Source organism: Pieris napi, chromosome 6 (genome assembly GCF_905475465.1).
Source record: "Pieris napi chromosome 6, ilPieNapi1.2, whole genome shotgun sequence".
Classification (NCBI taxonomy): domain Eukaryota; kingdom Metazoa; phylum Arthropoda; class Insecta; order Lepidoptera; family Pieridae; genus Pieris; species Pieris napi.
This window is the reverse complement of record NC_062239.1, coordinates 2,506,790-2,524,987: the sequence shown is the minus strand read 5'-3', so window position 1 is coordinate 2,524,987 and position 18,198 is coordinate 2,506,790. Positions and strand designations below refer to the sequence as shown.

Below are 18,198 nucleotides of genomic sequence, written 5' to 3'. Positions count from 1 at the left end.
CTAAATAATGTTACAGTATATCATTATTTTTATTATACACGTAATAACGTACCTTTGCAATTTAGGAATAGGGCCAAATTTTTTATCTTTTTCGAGAAGCCTAGTCCGAATTGTACGTTCTATAAGAGTATTGTAACACTAATGTTCTCGATAACATTAACGAGAGAGTAATAATTATTTGAAATACATTATAAATTCTGTTTATTATAAGTGCATTTCACGTGAAGCGAACAGCGAAAAAAATTGAGGTCGTAGAATTTGTTTATATTCGGGTTAATCATATCTCTAGTGAGTATATAAACTAATTTAAAATTTTTACTTCCGGTGTTGGAGGTCAATTTTTTTTTATTTTTGAAAACTTATAAAGAAAAAAATCCATAGGATTAAATTATAAAGACCTAGAAAAATAAACATCATAAAAAAAGGTTACGTATTTGCGTTCAAACCCCCCACTAGTAGTATGATTAACCCGAATATAAACAAATTCTACGAACTCACTGTTTTTCGCTGTCCGCAGTACGTGAAATGCTCCCATAATTTTGTACATTGCGTATTATCTTCAGGATCTCTCCGGATGATACGCAATGTATACACAAAATAGAGTAGAAATAACTATGTTAACATTGCGAAGTCAGGTGTAAAAGCTAGTAGAAATGAATAATAAATATACATACTTCTGACTAGCCTGTTTCGATGGCACCTCTGTGATGTTCTGCGTCTTGGAGACTTTTCGTTTGTGATACGTCTTCTGAGTCGAACTCTCTAGCGATAGGCTATCTCGCTTGTTTTCTAAGCTAAAACCGATATTTACTGGTTTAAAACACTTTTACAAATAATTTTAATCTAGAAGGTTTATATATAATTTTAAAATTTAATAAAATTGTTGATTAAAAGACGTTATGATACATCCATGCCTTGGGTGGATTAGAATCATTAACATTTTCAATCATTTTAATGATTCTAATTATCAATGCATATATTTTTGTTAGGGTTGTTTGGAAATGATTGCTTGAACTATGTCAAGTTTCTTTTTTATATAATTTAAATTGATATATGTGCAATATAGTAAAGTGTGAATAAATTAATAGTAAATAATATTGATCAACTTACCTGCCAAGAGGCAACGATTGAGTAGCTCGCAACTGTCTTGATTTTTCTGCTTCTTCTTGAATCAACATGTTTCTGTAAAATAAATTTTACATTAACATTTTGCTGTGATACTTTTTCTTGCCAGATATGTGGCAATAGACATGATAACTTGATGAATGATTCGACTTTATTATAAATCGTGGACTAAATATAGTTTGTTACCATACCATTTTACCAAGCTTCATCAAAATCGGTTTAGTTCATTTGGCAGTTATTTGAAGACGGGTTAATATTTCTATACAGTTTAATGTTTCTTATTTAACACGAAAAGCAATCATCATACAGTCATTGTAACATACACCCTACTATCTGTAGTCCACGTTTTATAACATAAATTTAGCGTGTAATATTGAAATAATTTACATTACATTACAGGAAAGAAGTTATTTACAAATTATTTTCAAAAGTATTATTGTCTCTTTTCATCGTGGCGAAAATACAATTTGACAGAAAAAGACAAAAGAGTCCAAGGAATAAGGAGGATATTCTTGAGATACTCACAACTGTATATCGATGATATTCTTAAGTTGCTCGATGCTCGGCTGCTTCGCCTTGTACAGTTCTGACTCGGACGCGATCGAGGCTCTCTCATGCTGATAACAACCGATTGTGTGCTTTACGACACTTTGTTTACGGTTCATAATGCAATGACACCACATCCAAGTTAGTTTGACAAACTTGCCAGTTAGTTACAAAAAAAATATAAACAGGTACAAAGCATGGAAAATAGTTCTGATATCTACGTTTAGGAATGTCTTTAACTAACGACTGGGGAATATCAACATTTAGAAGCGAGAATTGTTTTTTATCGTATAGCGTTATCTCTATCACACGCCTATCTCTTTTGTTTAGTGCAAAAAGAGATTCGGGTAGATTTGTATATATTCTAAATTAAGCCAAATATAATAAAACAATACGAGTTTATTAATTTTCAAATCGACTTATTTGGAGCTTATTCAGTAACGTTTTATAAATTTACTACTATGAAGTCTGTATTCTAAAACATCAGTGTTAAATTTAGATTCAAGTGCTGTCAAAGTACATTTTTTATTTTGAAGTTTGACATATAGTGTACTTAAGAAAATATTGTAATTTGAGATACGAATTGGAATAAGAAACTAAGGGTTAAAATCTGGGACACCCATATGTCAAAATTATTATCAAAACTTGGCCCTAAATAAGTCTAATATATAAAAACGTATTGAATTTTGTTGGTAAATCGTTTATTTTTTATAGGTTGACGCCCGAAAAGGGTAGTCATCGCAGCCCATTCACAAAAGAATGTCTTGTGAAGCGGACCGTGAAAGTCTTCCAGTACATACAAAAATCGTGCGACAGAGATAACGATACGAAACTATCTCTTTCTAATGCCGTGTTTTACATGAAATCCCACAGCTTACCTCAGGTTTATGCCTGGTCGATGGCAGTTGTCTTCTAAGTTCTGGCAAGGTTTTTCTTATTAGGAACCCTTTCGCCGCCGCTTGGAAGATGATAACAGAGTCCCGAAACTTCGTGTACCATCTCCGTACCTGACTCCCACGGAACCAAGCTTGCAATCTCGTGGCAGCTTCATGGCGTGCTGCAAGCCATTGTCTGAGCAGGAAAACATATTTTAAATATTTATTTTATTTTAATTTTGATCACAAACATCACACAATGAGGACAATCAGATACTCGGGATATACACGTGTGAAAATGACATTAGAACTTAAGAAGGCGCAATGTTAACTAGATCCATGCAACTTCCTCACAATCGGGAAGCCCGCAATATAGCAGCACACAACTCACGAGGGGGCTCTTTGTATTGAAGTCTCATATTTATACTCTGATTTTTAATTCCGTAGAATTCTGACAGCTATAATTTTTTCACATGTCAGAGATTATAAACCTTTTTGGCCGGGCACATTTTTCAATTTATATCTACGAGTGTTGACTCGTAGACTCGTGCCAGATGTTGATCTGTCTCTATACAAACATTGTATTTGTTAGTGAATGTATCTATTTTATTAAGTGCGGTGCTTAACATTAAAAGTGGTTTTACGGCGTAGTCTTAACCTCTCGTATGTCAAGGTTGAGCTTACTTAAATAGCAAATGTCCTTATCCCTCCCGGGGCACTTTGTAAATAAATATAGGGGACAAAACATCTTCGGTAACTTACGGGAATTACTGTAGGAATAAAAATATTATAAACTATTGGATTGATTACTGAAAGAGATTCAGACTATTCAAGTGTTTATTATTATTCTCCACAATTTGTTTTTATTCAGATATACCTATTTAGTACATGTATAAGTACCAGCGCTTCCTAAATTAACATTTAACTTTGTTTTATAGCTGCTATAAATATTACTATATTACCTGCAATAAGTCTGTATTGTATGCGAAGCTCGACGCAATACGAGAAACCGTCTCCGTTCGAGTAAAGCCCGAAACCAACGCTGAATTGTGATGATGGATGCCATTATTTGTTGATGCAGCCGATATTCCAGCTTTGTCTGCTCGCTTTCCCGCATAAAAATCTTTGTGGCACCTTTAATATAAATATATTATATTTATATAAAATTAATGTATATTGAATTTATCGGAGTTTTTCCAACTGGATAATGTTTAACAGTGCCATATCAATTGTATTGAGAATAAACAAAATTAACACTTCTATACACGAAGACAAGTTCACCAGTCTAACAAATTTTTATTTTGTCTGAAAATTGCGACTAAAAATCATTTCATGTGATGGTACACCATCGCCGTCTCAAAGGTAACATGACATCGTTTTATATAATTAAAATTAACAAAATAAATGTTTTTATTTTTATTTTAGAACGTTCTTACGTAGGGCCGCCTACTACGTATTTAATTGGACAAAATACACACAGTTAAATTAAGGTTACAAAGAATAAACAACTCACCCATTTGATAATTATCCCTATCCAAATTGAGGGTGGCAAGAAAATGCCGCACATCAGATTGTGAGCTGAGTAGGCCCTTCGGTAGCAAAATTCTGTACAATTGTATGAACTCTTCGTACGTAAGTCGTACGTTGTATCCGGCTTGTCTAATGCGTACTGTTTCGAGCATTCCCGTATATCTGAGCTGACGCTGGACTGTTTCTTCGTCAAAAACGTTGGGGATTTTATCACTATTCGATTTAATACATCTGTTGAAAAAAGTTATGTTAATTTTTACCGATTTTTGTAGAATTCTCTGATATTAAAGATATGGTCAATTTTGGAAATCATAAAAAAAAAAATGGCCGTATTACTATTATTCGGCATTGTTTAAGTACACTTTAGTCTCTTTCCGTCAAGTTATAATTACGATGAATAGGGCTCTATAGATGAACTTTTGTTAAAACAGTGTAACTAGACAAATTTAGTTTTTACGAATAAAAAGGCGGCATATTAATAAATACCTATAGTGGAAGAATTTAATTACAACATAGTCTATTATGGGAATGTATAACAAATTTTTATTGAAGATCATAAATACCTTATGAAAAATGGATTTGCTTGATTCAGAGTTTCCATGAGTGCTGCAAGAGAATGTTGGAACTGAGCGGCCACTGTGTGAGGTTGCTTTCTCTTTCCCGCAGCAGCCGTTCGACCGGCCAATGTTTTTACACTCTGTAGATTCTTTAAGCCTTTCTTCGCGCGCTCCCGAGGCCGGAACGACTTATTTTTCCTGTCAAATCGATTTTATTCAGAATCTATTCAAAACATACTATAACCCAGCCCGCACCATCATGCGCAAAACAAAAGCTAACATTATTATAAACTCAGCAATAACCGAAAACAACACCGAATCACCGAGTCACCAAAAGTCCCGAAATATTAAAATTCATCAAACAAAATTACACATGCACCTTCAAAAAATCTGACAAAAACGAGTGACAAAAAATCTAAACAAGCGTTATAAAAAAAGCGAATTCTTCGTCACTCGCGTTCAAGCTTTGTTTGATGAATGAGAGGTGAAGAGTGAGAGAGACAGCTTGTGTTGTATCCGTGGACATACATGACGATTTGACTGGCTCGCTGCAACACGTCCGCGTCGTCTAGGTCCCTGTCAGTGCGGCGAGTTCTAGTTTCGGCGGTTCTATAATTTTTGGTCGGTTTCGCCGTCCGAGACCCTCCCCCAGCCGCTTCTCTTCGTTCAGTTCTTCCCGTCTCTCGTGCTTTCGTTGCCGCCCTTTGCGGCGTTCTGCTATTTACCCCGTCATATTAATTCAAAAAAGGTGATTTGTCATGCGTCTATGTGCATAATCAACTGAAATGTTCTTGGTAATGGTTTGTCGATACACATTAGCGCACATAACTATTACTACTTTAGCTAATAAGTATACAAAAAGTTACCTAAATAAAGAAAAATTTACGATTAAAACACAAAGTATTAGCATAGACATATAGATGTTTAAACTCATAGGCAATTTATAAAGATGGACTATAACTTCTGCTAATTAAGAAAGGGTTGGCATGGCAACCCAGTTATTACGATACTTTATAAAATATAGCTTGCTTATAAGGGAATGACCGAGTGCAAATCAAATTTATTTTTAAACAATTTATATCGGCAAATTGAGCTATATTTTATAGGTAACATAAATCTAGAAGACATCTAACAGCAGTGTATGATATAAAAGAACATCCATGCTATATGTGCACAAAAAAGCATGCTTTAAACGGCGACTTACGCAATTCTGTTGATTGCGAGATTGATTGATGACACTGTCACCAGTTGGCTGAGCAACAAGACATATGATTACGTCACATAACGTCATATTAGCGAAAGCTTACGTATACCTATTTATTCATCATTAATCAGATTATAACACAGATGCGAAATAGTTCTAACTTCGAACCAAAAGTATTTTATTAAATAATCATCCGTCTCTTTTTATCACAGATTAAATTCAATTTGACAGAAAGAGACGGTAACTTTAGTTGAAAGCAATTAGAATGATTTCGTTGTTATATGCATAGAGCTACCTCGATTCTCAAAAACAAATCATGCCTCGTACAGGGGTAATTAGTTGATCGTTAAGCGATTTATGCAATTTCACATACAAATAAGTGTTGATGCTCACCTAACTATACTTTCGTTCGCAGCGTGTATGGACGCTCGGGGGACTCTCGAAGCACCGTCCACTCTATTCACTCTGTGTCTGCTACCCGCTTCCATAAATGCAAAGTACCCTCTGTAACAACATAGCTCGACTATTTAGAGACCAATGTCCAATACTTATGTTTTCTTAGTTTAATTATTTATTAATTCACCACATCATAAATAAATATATTACAATTCCAATTCTAGTTTTTCCTAGTTTTTGCTAAATAACGCGGATTAGAAATCAGATAGGCACTAAACAACGTTTTTTATTTAAATTGATCAGCCCTCTACCGAATATGTCAAGCTCTGGATAAGTAATGTTTATTCTATTATATTCGAAGACTTCGAATGAGAGGTGCCTGAACTCCTATGTTGGTTTTTGCAGACGGATTTTGGAAAATTCTGCTGATTTTAAACCTTGGGAATGAATAAGGGAAGACATTGTTAATGTTCCGTATTTGACCATTTAACTATTTGTATAAGAACGTAACACCGGCTAGAGATCTCCGATCGAACAGTGACTTAATGCAAAATTACCTACGTAGTTAAAATTCCTTCCAAAGGATCTTAAAGATTTTATATTCTTATGTCCAACATGACCCGATTTATTTATTAAATTACGCGAATTTACTAAACCATATAGTTTATGGATTTATATATAGTAAGTTATTGCGAAACATCACAACATATTTCATAAATGTGATAGAACTGATAATAAAAGACCAATATATTATATCAAACTATAGTAGGATAAAGGATCATTAGTAATCATTAAATATTAAGAATTATTAATTTCTCCCAAAAAAAAAAAAAATTGAGTACAAACCTGAAAAAAGCTCTGACGATCGCCCAACGGAACACAGCAACGGGGTCGACTCCCACCAACTCCCTCACAAACGCCAGAGACGAGTTCTTGAGCACACTCACGATGTCTTGTCTCATGAGGTCTAAGTTCTTTTCTCGCATTGCTGTTGCCTGTAGAACATTTAAAGTATGTTCGCTTCTATTTATACTAAACATTGTGTGTTTGTCTGTATGTATACTATATATTTCTGGCAAAGATGTTAAGTAAAAACACAGCTACACAAAATGTATAGTTACAAAGTTTTTTTTTTCATTATTTTTATGAAATCGAATAAATATTTTGAAAACGCCGAAATTCTTGTATATCAAGATTGTTAAATATTTGTTCCTTTTAGATTCCTTTTAAAAACAAAGTTTAGTTATTATTTACAAAATATTTTATTAATTTCAGTAATAATCACCCGCCGATAGATATTTTTACGTTTTAATTTCGTTTGTTAACATATATTAATTCCAATGTACCTGATATTTTACCCTCCCCGCGTAATGCCTTACGACAAAAGCTGGCTCCCGGCGCGTAGGCTTCTCGTAGAACGGATTCTCTTCGTGTACAGAGTTGAATTTTTGGAGTAACGTCTCATTCGTAGCCCAGGGAAAGCTGTAAAATTTTACATTTTAGTTTTAAACGAAGTTTTCCATTCCTAATTAATAATTTCTATAACGACTCTCATTCTTAAGTTCGTAGGTTCGTTCCCCTGTTGTACACCAATGGTCTTTCTTTCTATGTACGCATTTAAAATTAGCTCCAAACCGGCTTGCCTTATACAAAAAGACGACGGCTTGTGTCAGGCACAGGAGGCTGATCACTTATTAGTAAATATACAGAAATCTGAGTCTGAGAGAGGTATTATTTAGCGCCACTGATTTATTCAAATTTTTTCTCCATCCCTAAATGTAGAGTTGCAAAATAAGTAGTAGTAAATTTCAAAATTGTATTTTTAATTCCATGTTTAAAAATCGGTAATTGAGCAATTATCATTATTAAATAGGTAATTTAAAAAATAAATACTATTACGGCATAATAGTAAATAATTCAGTACGAGTAGCTGGGAGACATGTAAACAGTAACCACTTTATATAAGGCGATAGGAAGAATATTATCCCTTACTTGCACTGATCATCCAAGAGGCACAGCAATCCACCCGGCTTTCCCTCTATTAGCTGAAGACACCCGGTGTTATCCGAGAAACCTATGTCCGTCCATCGAATTCCCTCTCTCCTATACTCCTCTTGCTCGTACTTAAATACGTGTTGGTTGAAGTAATATTGCAAGTGCTCGTTAGCGTAATTGATGCAGAGTTGCTCAAAGCTGTTGTTCGGACCGAAGTCTTCGAAACCGAATATATCGAGGACGCCTGGAAATATTTTTAGTATATATATACTATACAGTCAAATCCATCATATCATTGTATAAACAAGTATATGTAAATCTTCTATAAAATTAATTGTATTATTATTTTATACAAAACAATACATACACATAGAAAAAAAACCACCACAACATTAAACAGTAATAGATTAAAATATTTACAAAAAGACTAATTATTTCTTACAGTACAGGAATTGACATGAAGCATACCTTAACTCAATATCTATGCCATTAATTAAATGTTTCGATACATTGTGTCATGTGTATGAGAGACGAATGACGAATATTTGTATAGAATCTGTATATATAACTGTATGCCTATATAATAATGTTTACAAAAAAAATACAATATGAAGTATTTCGAAAGTGTTAGCCTAGTGGTTTAAGCGTCCACCAATGGACTGTCTAATCTAACACCCTTCGTACAGTGAAGAACACAGAAGACTAATCACCTACTTGCCTTTTAGAAAAAACAAATGATCAAGAAACAGAAATCTGAGGTCCTAAAAGGTTGCAGCGTATTTTGTGCAAGAACACTTTCAAAGCAAAAATCGAGAGATTATTTCAAAAGCACTAAGCCATTTTCGGGCCTTTTGTCTGTTTGTGAATCATTGTCGTTCTCCAAATAATACAATTTACGTGCTTACCTATACTATGTCCCTGGTGTTCCCTTAGCGTGTCCTTTTTGGAAAGCAGAGCGTGATTAACTTGCATCACAATCCAATCGAATAAAGCACCGTATAAGCATTTAGCCATTGCGTCGCGGGTTGCTATCGCTTCTGGCAGCCTGAAAACCATAAATTATAAAATATTGTAAATATTAAAATCCAAAACACAAGATTTATTTCAAGTTCAACACATAATATATAATGCTTTATCTACAGTATATGTTACAAGCTATCTATTCTAAAATATATGACAATTATGGTGAACATAAATAATACACAAAATAAAAATATTACACTTTCAACTTTAGATTTACTAGTATTTTTTTGCTTTTATAAATCTATTTTTTCAAAATTGATCAGTCACTGCCGAAAATTCTGCTGATTTTGAACCTTGGGAATGAATTTGATATGTTATACAAATTTGTTTTTGATTCCAGATTCCATCAATCTGTGGCTTTCGTTCAGTTTATCAAATAACTAATCAATATTTAAAAAGATAAAGTCATTCTTCTTCAAGTCTTTTTCTCTTGCTAAGATGGATCAATTCTATGGACTGTAGACATGTAGAAACATAAATATTGTACCTATAATTTATAACAAGTGTTTCTCCTGACGCTCTCGCCCTTTTGGACGTGAGTGCAGCCAATAATGTCTCCTGTTTCACTCGTAATAAAGACGATATCAGCGATACTACTTCAGGATTTCGCACGCCCACGGCCTCGTCGTGGTGGTATGATTTGCGTTGGGGTTGAAACTCAACGTTACCTGAAAAGAGATGGATGAAAATTATTCTTCTATTATCTTGCTCCACTAATCAAACTAATTGTGAATCTAGACGTTCCACGGCAGGTTATGAGGTCCCTGGGTTAATTAAAAGAACGGAGGGACTGGTTTTCAAAAAATACAAAATGTGTAATGCAATGGTAGCAGCCTAAAGCAGTTGAAGTCAGCCTATGTAAAAGTTTACGTTTATGTATGATAAAATAATTAAATTATCTTTTAACGTAGAAGGCTGCAATTGTGCCGCAAAAGCATGTGTCATCAAGATAACGACATAATACTGGAAACCTTATATTTAAGACGTTACATCGTTCATGTGTGTAAAATCCTAAAAGGATTACTGTATCTAGTCATCAATTGAGCTTATAACAAGTAGTTTTTATCAAATTACGTTCAATTATTAATCAGATTACGACGTTATTCGTGTTTTTTTTATAGAACAGGGGCAAACGGGCAGGAGGCTCATGAGTCTGATGTTATCAAAGTGATACTACCCCGCCTATGGATACTCAATGCCAGTGGGCTCGCGAGTGCGTTTCTGGCCTTTAAATAATTGGTACGCTCTTTTCTTAAAGAACCCTAAGTCGAAGAGGTTCGGAAATACTTCAGTGGTTCAACAAAGTGGTGGTGCGTTAAAAGTTACTTAGAATTGCATAAATGACATAATTTCCCCTGTTTCCGTTTAATAATTTCCTTACAATTCTCTAAAAATAATGATAAGTATAAAAACTGTGCCAGATACTTTCAACATGACACTTCCATTTACGACAAACCGGAGAAGATTTTGCGCGGAAACCATTTCTCTTCCAGTTTTTTGTATATCTATGTTTATCAACATGTTCCAATTGTATAAATACGCAATTGAATACGTTATTTACTAAACGCATAACGATTACATAATTTTATTGTAGTCCTATTAGGGGGCATCCATAAATTACGTGAGGTGTTTAAGGGGGGGAGGGGGTCGAGCCAAATCTCATTTAATCTTACGTTGGAGAGAGGGGGGTCTCGGCAAATATCACGCAATTTTTTCTGATTGAAAAAAAATTTAGGAAAACGGTTGACCCTAAAGGTCATCCCTGCAACTTCCCGCTAACTCCATACCTTAACGCTCAATATTTCACTTGTTTTAGTCGAAAATAAAAGCACGAAGAATTTTTTTTTCTTTTTACAATAACAATCCAACGCGATTACTTAAGAAACCCACATTTTGAAAAATCTCACGTGAGATCGAGAGATGGGGGAGGGGGTTGAATAAAATCTCACGACATCTCACCAGGGGGGGAGGGAGCTACAGAAAGTTTAAAAAAACACCTCACGTAATTTATGGACGCCCCCTTAAGGCTGAATCTAGGCGCGTGATTTTAAAACCTGGGTTAATTACAAAGCTCGGCTATGCATTAGTGGATTTTCTATGTGTGTTTCAGAACCCATCTAGAGGAAATGTACCCTCAATACCGTAGAAAAAACACTGCCCCAATATTTTAGAATCAAAACTACATTATATTTAGAAAAAGTTTTTTGAAAAAATTACACCGTAGCACCGTTTTTAAATAAATAGAGAAAGTTTAGTTTAAATGTTCTAAAATCGATAATTCCTCTATTTCCCAACGTGGGGCAATTTGATTGTTAGGGCTATTTGAAAATGTATTAAAATTTATTTGGGATTAAAATTTCAGTTTTTGATTATATGTTTTTAAAATTTACTTACCGACTGTGTTTCGTACGTCCTAGTAATTGCTTACTAGAACCTATCATTTAATTTAATTGAACAATTAAATCTTTTAATATTGAAAATTACGTATACATAGGAGGCATAAGAATTTTAGAAGGGAATTAGAGAAGGTGGGGTATGGCACAACAAAGGTTGGGGTACACTGATCATCATGAAACCACCAACATTAGATTACTACGCAGATAAGTGTCAGGACTATTAGTACTTTCGAAAATTTTCTTAGAAATTTAATCACTTACCTAATAGTAAAACAGCTGACAAAACCGCAAACAACCTCCGCTGTTTATCCATAGTGAATCCCACCATGTCCATAGATTGTTTTAACCGCGAGAACTCATACTGCTCATCCACCCCGGGCACCACACTACAACCAGTCCGCGACAAATAATTATATTTATCAACACTCAACAAATGCAACTGTTCTCTCTCCTGCTCCGAAGCACCAGCCAAAAGATAATAGAACACATGATAGTTCCTCTCATTCCGTCCTTGGCTACAAATCCTCGACTTCTCCAATAAATATTTCTGTACCACAGCACCGTGAACCATTCCATTTTCCTTGTAATTGACCTGAATAAATTTGCCGAATCGACTCGAGTTGTTATTGTGTGCGGTTTTCGCGTTACCAAACGCTTCGAGGACAGGCCCCGCGCTGAGAATCGTCTGCTCGACTCCACTTCCGTGAGATCCCTTTTGACTGAGCGCGGTTAAATGGTGGAGAAGAAAATTTGTACTCTCAGTTTTCCCGGAACCACTTTCACCACTAATCACAATACATTGATTCGTTCTTTCGCGGAGCATACAGTGGTACGCGGCGTCCGCTACGGCGAATATATGTGGAGGCAGACTGGAGCCTATCCTCTTGTTCTGGTAGAGCTTCACGTACTTCGGATTGTATATCGGATAGAACTTGAACGGGTTGAGCGCTATCAATATAGAGCCCACATATGTGTATATGTATCCCGCGCCGAACCTCGCTCTCAAATTGTCCAAAAGAGTCTGCTCGTTCAGTTCCGGCAGTTGGCAAAGGTCTGGATATTCCCGGTCCTTCGGCTGGTAAAGGAACCTTTGGAAATAATCCTTTATTAGTTGCGGATCTACGGAGAAATTTTCCATCCATGGCTCGTCCGGTATCTTCTCGCGTAGGTAAAACCTGTAAACAAATTATTTCATTAAATATGTGCAAGAAAATCAAAATATAAAATGTAAGAAGTTGTTTACTTTTGTGTCATTACTGGTTTAATTAAGGAATATTGCGCTCATGATTGTTGCGCGGCAAGTTTCAGTTCGAGTTTGATTGGCAGGATGGCTGTTATCATACGCGCCGACGCGGCAGGAAGAGTGACTCACAACCAACAATATCCCAGCCACTGTCGTAAGCCCTTCGTTTAAATCAAACTTCCGAATATACCACACAATATATGCATTAGCGAGAAGTCATTAGCATTGAACATCTTTACTCGCATTCTCATTGTACTTACGGACATATAAGGATATACTACGTTCACATGATTCATAGTAAAAACATTATAAAGACCTCGTCTACAAATAGTTATCCAATGACAGGATAATTTAATGAACCGGTAGATATCGAGAGCACTACAAGTTGTATAAATATGCAAATAAAGCATTTAAATAAAGAATACAATTCTGCAAACAAAAGTAACTTAATATTATTCGAACAACTGAATATATTTAGTAGGAAATTATGAAATTTTGATAGCTATTAATAGCTGTTGCTAGAATTGTTTATCGAATATTGGGTCGGATATTAAAGATATAACAATGATTGGCGAGCGTGACCGATACTATAAGCAAGCACATACCTGATATATATTGTATGTAAATAAATACGTACACAAGGTTAAACCTACGTTGTAAATACCAGGGTAATTATGAAAACTTGTTACCACTAATTAAATTGTGGAGGTAAATAAGTATAAAATGCCAACTACTCAATATGAAATTAAGCCATTTCTCGGCCGATGACTAATCGAACGATACATTTTTTGGAAGGAAATTACAAATTTCCGATAAATTAGCGAATGTCATTATATACACATTTGCTCATATGTTCAGCTATTTATTTATTTCATTGAAAACGAGTAACTTGTTTTATTTTTTGGTGTAATTAACAGCCTTCGTGGCTTAGTAGTGGTGTAATCTTAAGGCACCTAGGTTCAATTCCCGGCGATTTGTTTAATTGGTTTTGAAATCACGAGGGGTAATGGGACTTTAACAAATAAAAATATATATCAATTGGCCTAACACAATACAGTGCTTTTCTCTATGCCTATGCAGATAATATATTAAACCGATTATCAAATTAGCCGGATTATTTTAATCCTTTTTTATTTAAATAGAACACTTAATAAGAGAATATTCGCATTTTAATACGACTTCTCTTGTATAAGTCGCAGCCTTGGCCCATAGACTAGAAACGTTCTAAATAATTTTCTAATACAATCGTTAAGTCTGTAACGTTTACTTTCCCATAAATATCTCAATAAATAAACGAAAATCTGGCTTCCATCCACACCTTTTTCGCGTCATATTTCCTAAGATATTTCATAAACAAAATGTTTATTCTAGATATTTTTGGATTCCTATAGTTTCAATGTCGATGAATACGTATCATTTCTGAAATTCCGTTAACTGCAAACGTTGTCGGACAAAATAGTATTAGGTATGAACACACACAGGATCATATTATTTTACAAATTATTTTTCCCTAATGCGCGTAAACTCCTGTCAATGTACGATTGCTATTTAGGTTTAATTTATAATTAATTCGATTATTAATATTGTATAATCGCGTCGAAAATAAAAAAAGGAAAGACAAAAATATAGTTTGACAACAAATAAAACACAAAAAAAAGTCCGACTTAGGTTTGAGAAATCTGCTATAAACCATATTTAGTGGTATAGTAGTTTCAAGTTTACAGGTATTTTTTACCGATACAGAAATGAAGGGAATTCTACCGTATTACTAATGTTAATTATAATCTAAGACCATTTTTCTCTTTGCCTGGAGGAGTGTCGCTAATGAATCACTAAAACGTAGAGATTTTGACATACGAGAGTAATTGTTTGATTTAAGTCTCGAATCTAAATTATTTAAATATAGGAAATTAATAATTTTTATGTTTTCGTAATTGCTCAATAACATGCAATTTTTATAAAGAATAAATTGAAACAGGAAGTTCCACAACTATTTATTATATCATATATAGCAATTTATGTAAATTAATGCTTTAGATAAATTACAATCATTTTAAATGCAGATTAACTTTATTTTACATACTGCTTAATTACAAGTAAAAAAATGTGATATTAAAATGTTATAAATATCTGTTTCATAAAAAGTATTACAAAATAGCTTTTTTGATGAAGTTTTTCTTATAAATTGTTTATAAACCAAAATATATTGTAAATATTTTTTTTTAATTCCAATTTATATATAATATTTGTACTTTCTTGGTACCATTCAAGATGTACACTTACACACGTCTTTTCCTAAATATAAGACATAATACACGGAATCAAAGTCAACCAACCTGTAATACTGTCCTGTGTTGTTATTAGGCCAAAGCATCATGACAGCCACAGGTGACTCGTTAGACCCCAGCCGTCTCTCCTTGCATTCGCCACTAACGACATCTCCCACCACCTGTCATTATAAAAAAACACTGTTTTATTGGATGTAATCATATGATGACATCGTCTATTCACTTTATAGGGTATAATCTAGGTTCAAATATAGCTTCATGAGTTATATGATAATCATGGAATCATCTAAAAAGATTTTATTTGTAATAAGAGAAAATCTTCATATTAGAAAACAATGTTAAGTATTAATATTATAGCACAATTTATGATATTACAAAAAACCTGAATGACTGAATCACCTAACAATGGATTAAGAATGAACTTTGGTTAATATAATGTTTCAACGTTACCGCAATCTCGGAATACTTAGTGACGCGGACGCAATAGTTATCCATGATAAATATCATCTGTGACTAAACTAGTCTCCAGTAATCATTGTCTCACAGCTTAATTACATTTTTCATTAAATGACAAATGATTGAGGCAATTTAGTATCTTATGTTATTATATCTACATATACATGTATGAATTAGCACATCTGACTAAATCAATTAACTTCAATAAAATAAAGCACAATAAATTATAATTTCAACAAAAAGTTGTAGTGAAAGTAAATATAATTTCATTTAAAAACTAAAAACTCATATGCCCAATATCTCTAACACAGCCATTATTAAGATAACATAATCAGTTGATTACACTTAAATAATTAATCTAATCACAGATTAATGGCTAATAAAATGCATAATACCTCTGCAAGTTCATAGGGGCCACCCACACCATCATTTAAATTGAGCTTATCAGCTATACAACAAACAATTTCTTCAGAGCTTGTTTGCTTTGAGGCTTCAACTGAGAGTGCCTCATATTGAGCAGATAACGCTCCTACAAACACCTGTGAATGAGTTCATAATTGTATTGTTTATTCGACACTGTTTTTTAGACTGGTTTAAAGGTGAACCAGGATTTGGTTTTGTTTGTTTAGACCAGACTGGCTTTGCACCAGTGCACTTTGTATATAAAAAGCTTACAATCTAATAATAACTTAAATGTTTAGTTAATTAAATTATTTTATTATTATTAACTTATTTTACTTTAAGTTGTCATTAGGTCTAGTAGAAAATTCCGTCTGAGAGGTTTTTAATCAAATAAAAAAGAATTTCCAGGAATCAACAAAGATTAAAATTTGTCAATTGTGAGAAGACAGATCTCCGAATCAGAGTAGCTATGCTTTGTTCTTAAACACATTAATACTAGGTTTGTCACATTCTTATCATTTATAAGCAAAGGTCTTAAATTATAATAATAGGATTATGGCTAGGCAGGTCAGATATTGACTAATTCCTGCTAACATTTATGTGATCTAAGTTAAATATAATCTTAATAAGACAAATAGTTTTTATAAGTTCCATTAAGAACTTTGCAATGGATATGGTGAACCATATTAAATAGTTTTTTTAATATGGTTCACCATACCCACCATACCATACCTATTTTATATAATATGGTTTTAATCACTATTAAAGTAATTACACAGATTTTATGAATTAGAAATTAAGGATACATTAATAATATTAGTTTTACAAAGAAGACATAAAACCATATAAGGAAAAAATGTATTGTTGTATACCAAGTATTATGACAGTTAACTAGGAAAAATGGTTAACGGAGGCAAAAATGAAAGAATATGCAGAATATCATGGAATAGGATATTAATTAATCCTAATATTCTTTTTACTATCATACATTTGAAACAATAATGAGAGTATGGTTAAAGGTCAATTTAAATTATGATATCAGTAAATGTTCACATACATATATCACTTAAAGAACTTGTTGATAACAATTCTTAAATACATTTCTCACATAACAAATAGTGTAGTAATATTAAGGTATTAATTAAATCCATTACTGACCTGCACAATATACCTATGATTTTCAGAAAGAGCCATTCTGCTTCATGGTACAATTTGCATTTGTTATGAATTGTGAGCAATTTTCATCTCATTTTGTTGCCAATTATTTTATTTACTTTTTGCATTGCTTTTAAAACACAGACAATTAAATTTATCACAATAAAATTCTATATATATTTTTGTTGAAACTGTCCAAGTATAAGTTATCTTGATCAATTAAATAATTGTTGGTAGACTGCTGGTGTTTAATTGAAACAATTTTGTTTCATGTTAATCAGAACTGGTCAAATGTATATCTTTTTCACTTTTCTAATTAAAGATGTTCTATATTACAAATACAGATGTTTGTGTTTTTGAAATAGGTCGAAGATCGTTCTAATGTTTAGAGAAATCTCAGATGTGGGTCACATGCTGGTCGTATAAAATCATCCAGGTTGCCTCATCAAGCGTAAAATTTTGGAATTACCCCCGGAGTTTGTATTTCTACAACCTAGGCTTTAGAAGTTTGTTTATAAAATAAAACTTATAAACAATAGCACTATTTACACGAATTAGAAAAGCTTTCGGTATCTGCAACAACCTGTTATTTGTCATACACAACTCTCGCTAAGGCACCACGTAATCGCACCTCCGCTACAATTACGGTATTGGAAACATACAAACGCACTTAAATCACTAATAAGACGCGAACAAACATTGTTTCAACTTAATCTAATAAATTATCGTTCTAATGAAATCGAACCACCATTTTTATTTGTGTGTAAAATTGAATTGAATCGTGTATTCGTGTATCTAGAAAGAATACAGATAAAGCTTAGAGGTATTAACTTATTAAGGAAACTAACCTACTTTCTGTCATCTGTATTTAGTAGGATAATAATACACATAGACAAGAGCCCGTAGTTTTCCTACAGACCGAGCAAAGTTTTTTATTTTGGACACAGATAAACCATGAACGTGATTGCCTCTTTTGTCTATGTCACCAAATAATAAAGGGTATGTTC

The 18,198-nt window shown here is 33.5% G+C and overlaps 1 protein-coding gene across 7 annotated transcripts in view; it reads right to left on the bottom strand.

Annotated features, from left to right (window-relative positions):
* Window positions 1-17,989, bottom strand: part of LOC125050690 (unconventional myosin-IXAa-like) — a 29,737-nt gene extending 11,748 nt beyond the window's left edge. The window contains exons 1-19 of one of the 7 annotated variants that reach the window (XM_047650687.1): window positions 17,195-17,989; window positions 16,030-16,173; window positions 15,227-15,339; window positions 11,909-12,822; window positions 9,739-9,919; window positions 9,134-9,273; window positions 8,226-8,472; window positions 7,580-7,715; window positions 7,080-7,228; window positions 6,231-6,341; window positions 5,838-5,885; window positions 5,162-5,350; window positions 4,640-4,831; window positions 4,060-4,307; window positions 3,509-3,680; window positions 2,550-2,742; window positions 1,651-1,742; window positions 1,111-1,182; window positions 675-794 (exon numbers count right to left, since the gene is read on the bottom strand). In XM_047650687.1, the coding sequence (XP_047506643.1) occupies window positions 675-794; window positions 1,111-1,182; window positions 1,651-1,742; window positions 2,550-2,742; window positions 3,509-3,680; window positions 4,060-4,307; window positions 4,640-4,831; window positions 5,162-5,350; window positions 5,838-5,885; window positions 6,231-6,341; window positions 7,080-7,228; window positions 7,580-7,715; window positions 8,226-8,472; window positions 9,134-9,273; window positions 9,739-9,919; window positions 11,909-12,822; window positions 15,227-15,339; window positions 16,030-16,173; window positions 17,195-17,230 (3,497 nt within the window). In that variant the 5' untranslated portion in view covers window positions 17,231-17,989. Of the gene's footprint in view, window positions 1-674; window positions 795-1,110; window positions 1,183-1,650; window positions 1,743-2,549; window positions 2,743-3,508; window positions 3,681-4,059; window positions 4,308-4,639; window positions 4,832-5,161; window positions 5,351-5,837; window positions 5,886-6,230; window positions 6,342-7,079; window positions 7,229-7,579; window positions 7,716-8,225; window positions 8,473-9,133; window positions 9,274-9,738; window positions 9,920-11,908; window positions 12,823-12,890; window positions 13,008-15,226; window positions 15,340-16,029; window positions 16,174-17,194 lie in introns of those variants that run through there. The other 6 variants (XM_047650688.1, XM_047650691.1, XM_047650689.1 and 3 more) reach the window with 6 other exon arrangements.
* Window positions 17,990-18,198: the final 209 nt, after the last annotated feature.